At 40.2% G+C, this 8,060-nt stretch overlaps 1 protein-coding gene across 1 annotated transcript; it reads right to left on the bottom strand.

The window, feature by feature from the left end:
- Positions 1–4,938: 4,938 nt before the first annotated feature.
- On the bottom strand, positions 4,939–6,908 carry LOC109427352 (achaete-scute complex protein T3). The gene is made up of 2 exons (XM_062845756.1): positions 5,663–6,908; positions 4,939–5,564 (listed from the first exon to the last, which is right to left on the bottom strand). The coding sequence occupies exon 1, from the start codon at positions 6,572–6,574 to the stop codon at positions 5,741–5,743; it is 834 nt and encodes a 277-aa protein (XP_062701740.1). The 5' UTR covers positions 6,575–6,908; the 3' UTR covers positions 4,939–5,564; positions 5,663–5,740.
- Positions 6,909–8,060: the final 1,152 nt, after the last annotated feature.

Below are 8,060 nucleotides of genomic sequence, written 5' to 3'. Positions count from 1 at the left end.
CTATCACGACTTTGGCGTTCCTTCGCTCCTCTATCTTCCTCCAGTTTTCATCTGTGATTCACTTCTTTCTCTGGGTACGTAGCTCACCCAAATTATTCTCGCCGGTGGCGATGGAGGCGTTCTTTATGGCACTCCATTGATCTTCTACGCTTCCACCTTCCGAAATATCCGCAGGACGATTCTCCAGTTCCTCGACAAAGAACCTTTTCACCGCAGCGGCTCCCGACTAGAGGAACATAACAAGAATATATCATAACACAGCCCAACATTTTTTTTGACTCAAGAGCAAACTCATGTGTCTCTGACAGATTTTGGGCCGCTGATTCCGAATCTGGGCTCAGATTTGCTCCAGCACGTCACAATTTTGAGCTACACCTAAATTTATAGGGCAAAATATGCGATTTTGGGCTTTTTTGACTGCAAGCCATTAAGCATGGAAATATATTTTTTAAGCAATCAAAGAATAAATTGGTCAATTAACATCTACATTATTGACCCATGCAAAATATTTCGTTTTGCCAAATCAAATTTGAATGAATTAAGAATTTTATGTCACTACGTAAACTTGCATGCAACTTTTGAAGGGTGACTTGTATGGGAAATATCGTACATAATATAAATCGCTTAAAACTATCAAATTCGATTTGGTAAAACAACATATTTTACATGAGTCGTTAATTAAGATGTTAATTGACCAATTTATCCTTTGATGGGTTTTAAAAAAATATGTCTGTGTTTAATGGCTTGCAGTCAAAAAATCCCAAAATCCCATATGTTGCCCTATAAATTGAGGTAGGGTATCGCGCTACTTGGGCGGTGGTTTTCTTCGTCTGTTATTTTCGTCTGTTTTCCACTGTAACTCGGTCAATTTTGAACCGATTGACTTGAAATTTTGTACACGGGTAGATACTATACCTATCTCACCGCATTCCAAGAATTGTGTCAATTGGTTCAAGATTGACTGAGTTATAGTGGAAAGCAGACGAATATAGAAGCCACCGCCCAAGTAGCGCGATTCCCTATAGCTCAAAATTGTGACGTGCTAGAGCAAATCTGAGCCCGGATTCGGATTTAGGCGCCCAAAATCTGTCAGAGACACATAAGTTTGCTCTTGAGACAGATTAAAAGTTCATTTTTGTTACGCTGTGTAATTATATCTTATTGTGATATAACTAACAAATTATGTTGTAATTTTGTTATGACGTGGACTGTTTATTACTTTTTCAAACTAAATTATAACAAAATACATCATAATCTTTTGTAACCAATTTTGTTACAAATAAATCAGAACAAACTCTGTTATAAATTTGTTATTTTCACAACTGAACAAAATGATCAGTTGAAAGGGTAACATAAGGGCATTTTTTTTAATTACCGTACGGGTTTGGGCCGAAGGATCTCAGATTTTCATGAAACTTTTTCCACAGACCGGGCTCATGGATATATAAACAAAAAAACAATTGAGAAAAACTCAGGGTCGCCTATTTTCCCGGAAAACTCAGGTGGAATTTTTTTGTGTTCCCCCGACACTTCTTACTTTGAAAAATCATGACTCAAGAACGAAGCATCGTAGAAACAAAGTTTTTTTTTTAGAAAATGAAAGCAAATTTTCTCAGAAATCCAAAAAAATGAACTGGAAAAAGATTCCCACCAAATTTTCCACAGTTGAAAAAATTCGTAAAGAAAATCCGGAAAAACTATGTCCGAACTCATGGAAAATTTCCAAAAAAAAATATTTTTAAGAAGGTAATTTAATATACTTTAATCGCTGAAATTTTTGGAATGCACTTTTTTTTCGTTTTTGAGTTATGGCCAATTTTGTTGAAAAGTGTCCAAATGTGCAATATAAGCCTCTTCTTTGAAAAATCATAACTCGAGGACGAAGCATCGTAGAAACAAAGTTGCTTAATGAAAATGAAAGCAAATTTTCTCAGGAAACCAAAACGTATGAAGTGGAAAAAGTTTTCCACTAATTTTTCCCAAATCATAAAAAAGCCGGAAAAACTATGCCCGATGTAGCGGAAAATTTTCAGAAAAAAAAAAACATTTTTAAAAAGGTAATTTCGTAAGCTTTGATCGCTGATATTTTTGGAATGCACTATGTTTTCGTTCCTGAGCGTATATGGTAGACCGCTTGTAGCTACTGATTAACATTGGCCAGTCAATTGGCTTGCCGTTGAATCAGGGCAGCTGTGACACAACTACCTACCGTGCCTACCTACCTACCTATTTGCTGCGAGTGATGAACGATGGGTTGTTTAACTTCTTCATTGATTCCCTCCGGATCATTGGGTGCTTCGCCAACAAACAACACATGTCAGTCTGAAGATTTTTTATTCAAATTTTCTCGAGAAATTTCTAAAAGTATGGCAACCGGAATTCAGATAAGGATTCATCCAGAAATGCTTCCGCATACTTCTTATTACACATTTTTTCAGGATGTTCTTCGAAGAATCATTTCAGAGTTCCTGGTGCCTACGATAAAACCTTCAGAAATTCCTGAGAAGATTTTTTCCAAAGATTTTCATTAGAATGTACTAGATTTGTCTAAGAATTTCTCCAGGTTTTTTTCCACGATTTTTTCTGAGAATTCTTCTAGGTATTCCTTCAGAAGTTCTTCTGAACTGCCCTCCAAAAATATCTCTAGGAATCCCTACGGATTTTTTTCCCGAAATTCCTCTAATGAGTCATCCAGAATTTCTCTCAAAAATCTTCCAAAAGTTTTTCTGATTTCTTCGACGCCACTTTATTTTCGAAAATGCCTTAAACGATAAGTATCTCAATAATTTCCTCGAGGATTCCTTCTAGAGATTCTGCAGAAATTCCTCCGGAAATTCCTGCAAACGATTCCTCCACAATTTTCTCCGATATTTCCGGCAAACATTTGCTCGATATTCATCTTGAAATTCCTCCATGTGTTCCAGCGATGATTACATCTTAAATTTTCTAGCACATTTCTAGAGAACTTCGTCAAGGATTACTCCAAAAGTTTTACCAAAGCTATAGCATTAATCATTAATGATTTCTCCGGGGATTCATCTTTAAATTGCTCCAGAAACGCATTCAAGAATATTTCACAAAGTTCTCCAAATTTTTCTTCGGAATTTGCCTCGAAGATCCTCCGAGAATTTGAGTGATCCTCCGTTAGTCCCCAGATGCCTCCGGAAGCTCCTATGATAATTATTAGAATTTCTTTGAAAATTTACTCAGGAATTCCTCCAGGATTTTTTCCAAGGAAGGAGTTTCTGAAATTCTACAAAGAAATATTTCCTAGGATTTTCTCTAGAAATTTGTACATACAAAGATTTTTCCAGAAATTTGAGATTTTTTTTTCGATAATTCCGGCATGAACTACTTCGAAAACTCGTACGGGTTTTTGATTTTTGAAAGATGTCCCAAAACATTCCAAAAACTCTTCCGAAAATCCCACCACAAATTTCTTAGAGAGTTCCTCTGGAAATTGTTTCCGAGAGAATCTTCGTAGATTTTCGTAAGAATTTCTTGTAGGATCCCCCTACAAATTCTTCTGGCAATTATACCAGGAGTTTATCGAAGGATTCCACCAATTCCAATCCAATAAGGATTACTTGACTTTTTTTTGCGGAAAATTATACAAGCGAAGAATATTATAGGAATGTTTTTGAGGATATCTTTTATGTTTCGATATTCTCAAAATTTTCTCTGAATAAAACTTTTTTTTTCTAGCAGACAGAAAATTCTTGAGATGATTCTTCCTGTAATTTATCAACAGATTTCTAAATTTCCTCTACGATGCCCCCCATATTTTTTGCGAAATTTTTTTCAAGAATTTCTCCGAGCCTTATGCAGAAAACCTGCTCGGATTCCTATAAGAGTTCCTCCACATGTTCCTCCAAGGATTCTGATAGAAATTCTTTGAGGAATTCCTCCGAAGATTCCTTCTAAACTTTCGTCGACGATTCCTCCAAAAGTTCCTTCGAATTTCTCAGTTTTTTCTTCTAGATATGAGGTTTCTCTGGTAATTCTTACGGTTGTTTTTTAATAAATATCCCCCTTAACCCTTCAGCGCGCGCGCTGTTGTAAAAAGTACAACACTACCAAAAAACCTCGCTTTTCGTATACAGCGCTAGCGCGGTGCAGTTTCGGTTGCTTGATGGCGCGCGTCCTGGAAGGTTAACTTCAATTCTCGGCATAAATAATGAAATATACGGCAAGAGACTAGCTTTTTCCACGAACAAACAAAATAGCTAGTTCACAAGGCTTTCTCCAAAATAAGGTTCTTGGAAACTGTATTTCTTTTTCCGTGAACTAGAGGAACATTTTTATCTCGTCGATTTTTGCAATAAATCTTAGAATATTTATATTATATTTACATTTAGAAAAATTTATATGGACAAATGACCACGCGGGGGGGGGGGGTCGAAAAGTCCCAAAAAAATGACCACGTGGTTTATGGACAGCCCCAGAGCATTGGTATTGTCAGGTTTGTAGCAACTTCCTATAGCCCAGTTCCAGAACCCAAAATATAATTCTGAGTATCTCATTTTGAGTGAAAACTGCCTTTAAATCTTCCTCAACCAAAATTTTATATGAAAAAGCTGAGATTTATAGTATGTTTTGACCATTTTGTGTGAAAAACATCATAAAAATTGATTCCTAAAAGAATTCACGACACTTTTGGACAACTAAAAATCTTTGAAATCATGCTACATGTTTTGCAATTGGTCAAGTAGCTGAAAGTAAATCTTGACCTTAAGTTAAAATTTCGAGTAAATAGAAGAAAAAATTAATGATAATTTTTAAAAACTCCAGTTCCACGTGATTTTGCAAAAAATGATGGAAAAGAAGTCGTCATATCTTCCCCTTTATTGCTCACTCTTAAAGTCGAAAAACGATGTAATGTATGAGTAGTATGTACCTATTCTAGTGTTTGAACCCAACTCGAACAACACATTAGCTCTTTTTATTTGTTCAGCATACGATAATGTTCACAGATTTAATAGTAGCACACTATTATGGTTTAAGCATCTATTGAGGTATTGCTTTCGAAAAATCAATATCATACTGAGCAATGATTGAATTCGATGTAAATAAGGATCAATTACCAATGAGTGAAAATTCTTCTTTATTTTTTTTTCGAAAGAACAACCAAAGCCAACAAAAAAGCATTTATAACAAATCAACTTGCGCCAGGACGGTTTTCGGATATCATAAAAAGTAGCAACAATCACAAATTTCGATATTTTCAACTCATAAATATTTATTCCTATCACTTTGACTAGAATCAACATCGTTAGCTATTATGCCTTAACAAGAAGCACTAGAATCCATAAAACCTAACGTTAATTTGTACAGAAGTTTGCCTTAAAGTTTTTTTTTTCGTACGGAGGACATTCAAATGTGGTTCACTTCACGGTTTGTACTTATGCAAGGGACCACAATTTGACACTACTATTTCACTGGAGATCAGTTCTGAATCTGCGTCACGTTTTTACACACTTTATGGCGCAACCACTCGGCGCCCAATCAAATGGGGCTCCTGTTGGTGCCGGCTCCGGTGCCCGGTATTCAATCGAATCGGATTTCTGTGAATTGGATAAAAAGGGAAAAATCGTCAGATTTCATATCTTCTGATGGGAGTGGAAGGAAATGAGATTTTATGAGCGTTTAATGAGACACTTACCATCCCAAGCGAGAAATCGCCAAATCACGACCGCCGTCAGTCTTGTACTAGCCAGGTAACTTGAGGATTGGCAAGGGTTCACTGCTGCTGTTGCCACCAGGAGATCGCATCCAGCAGTTCTTCGTCGTCGGTGTTCTGCGGGCTGAGTTCCTCCGGTTGGTGGTAGTCCGCTACTTGGGTTTTGTACACATGATGAATCGGTTGCGTGTAAGTTACGGTGCTAAAGCTGGTCATGCTGGGGAGGGCGGTCGTTGGCGTTGGGAGAGTTTGACTGGTTGAGTACGGATCGTAGGGTTCTCGTTTGAAGGAAGTGATGGTCTCCGTTTGACTACTGCTGTAGTTGGAGTACTCGGAGATTTGCGAGGGAGCAGGAGATGATGCTGTCGAAGGCTCGGACATTGATCCGTAGTAGGAGACCGGAGATAGGGCCTGGACGTCCACAGTGGACTTGGTTGATTCGCCACTGTTTTCCAGATCTTCGTCGAGCATGCGCTGCAGGCTTCGGATGTACTTGACGGCCACTTTTAGAGTGTCCACTTTGCTGAGTTTTTTGTGAGGACCACGACCACCGTTGGTCAGAGCTGTCACTACCGAGCTGGGAATGTGCTGCCGTAGGTGTGCAAATCCATTGTTCACCTGTTTGACACGGTTCCGTTCGCGAGCGTTGCGTCGTTGGATCGACGCAGACTGTTGAGGAGTTACGGCGTAAGGCAAAGCACAGTATTTCTTCGAGATCATCGGACGATCTTTCAGATTTAGAGTTGGTTGATGTCCAACATTGGAGCTGACTGGAGCCGGCGCGATCGGTCGCTTCCGATAAGGATTCACCGGCGCTGCCTGCTGGATCAACGACGATCCGTTGGGAATGTACATGTTCGGCCCAAGGGCCATGCTGCGAACCACTGTAGCCATCGCGAGATCACTTAACAACTTTTCAAACGATCACTCGTAAATGTCCACCAATTTTTCAAAGTCCTTTTTCCACTATCAGTTCGAAAACGGAACACACAAAACACCACTTGTTGCGATTAACCGGCTTCTCTTATTTTTTTCGATCACACCAAGCTCTTTTCGGCTATTTTCCTGTACGATCTTTCCGCGTTGAAGGTAGCTCCCGGAATGGTACCTTTCGTCCTAAAGCGGGTGCATTTGTAGCATGCTCTTTTGTCCCGGCACCTGCATTCAGAGCAGCATAATACCCAACATTCAGAGCACCAACACACCTTCACCCGCGCGCCAGCCCATCCGACCAAACTCATCCTTAAGGGTCTTCGCCGAAAAACATGGCACAAAAAGAAAAGCATAAATAAAAAAAAAAACTCCAAAAAACCTGATTGCGTCGCGCAACATAAGAAGAAACCCCGAAAAGTGGCGATCCTCTCTTCTGGTCGTACGCATCGATCGCCGACGGACGACCCGACGAACGACGAAAACGCGCCGCGCGGACAAAAAGAGAAAGAGAACATCCAGTCCAGAGGAGTCGCACGCGGCTGCTAGCCGAACGATCTTTCGGGTGAGCCGAACGATGATCGCGCGTGGCGTACCACACGACCGGCGAGCGACTCAGGCACAGGCAGGGGCCAGCGCAAGGATCACCGGTCCGACCGTCGTCATCGTCATCGCGGTGCGATCATTGCCGGTCGGTCGATCATCGCGATCGTCATCAGCGCCAGCGATCCTCCGCGTCTGCGGTCAGCACGGCGCGGACGGAAGGAGTGTGGGATAATTGATTGCGCGAGTGTCGTCGTCCGCTCCGTTCGGACCGAGGCAGTAGTGCTGCTGATCGGTCGCATCAATTTTCGGCGCATTCAGTCAGTCAGTGCGCGATGCGGGAAAGGCGCACCCGATCCGAAGTTCAGTGAGCTGGTATGGGAACGTAATTATTTCGAACTTTGGCGGCGTGAGAAGTATTCGCGAAGAAACTCGCGGTAAAGTGCATTGGAAATGCAAGTAGTTGCATGTTCGGGCGGGCGGTGGTGATCGATTGCCTTGATAGTCAATCGGGATCTTGTTAGAGACAGAGAACAGTCAGTGGCAAGAATCAAACATGAAGTAGCTTCCCCTGTTAACGTGTTTGATCAGAAATAATGAAGAAGCTTATGAGGGTATTAACTTGTCTTCATGTTTTCTGGAGATCCAAAGATATATGTTCATTTCAAACAGAATTAAGCATCATATTGGAAGCGCTCTTGGGTGTGTCTTGTTTAGTACCTATATTGATTGGAGTCTCAATATTGGTAAACTCAATTCTTGATAAAGTCTCTTAAAAGGTACTTTTTTCGCGCATTAAATTTTAATCGAAAAGCAAACGAATGTTTGCTGATAATCGAAACGGCAATGGAAACGATGCGTTGCCCAAGCTTAGCAGTTAACTTAAGTTTACAGGAGAAACGTCGAT

The sequence above is a fragment of the Aedes albopictus genome, chromosome 1 (assembly GCF_035046485.1).
Source record: "Aedes albopictus strain Foshan chromosome 1, AalbF5, whole genome shotgun sequence".
In the NCBI taxonomy this organism is placed as follows: Eukaryota; Metazoa; Arthropoda; class Insecta; order Diptera; family Culicidae; genus Aedes; species Aedes albopictus.
The sequence above is the reverse complement of the archived record's forward strand: the minus strand, read 5'-3'. Positions and strand labels throughout refer to the sequence as shown.

Coding starts and splice junctions, on each gene's coding strand:
- LOC109427352 (XM_062845756.1), bottom strand. CDS start 6,574: ATGGCTACAGTGGTTCGCAGCATGGCCCTTGGGCCGAACATGTACATT.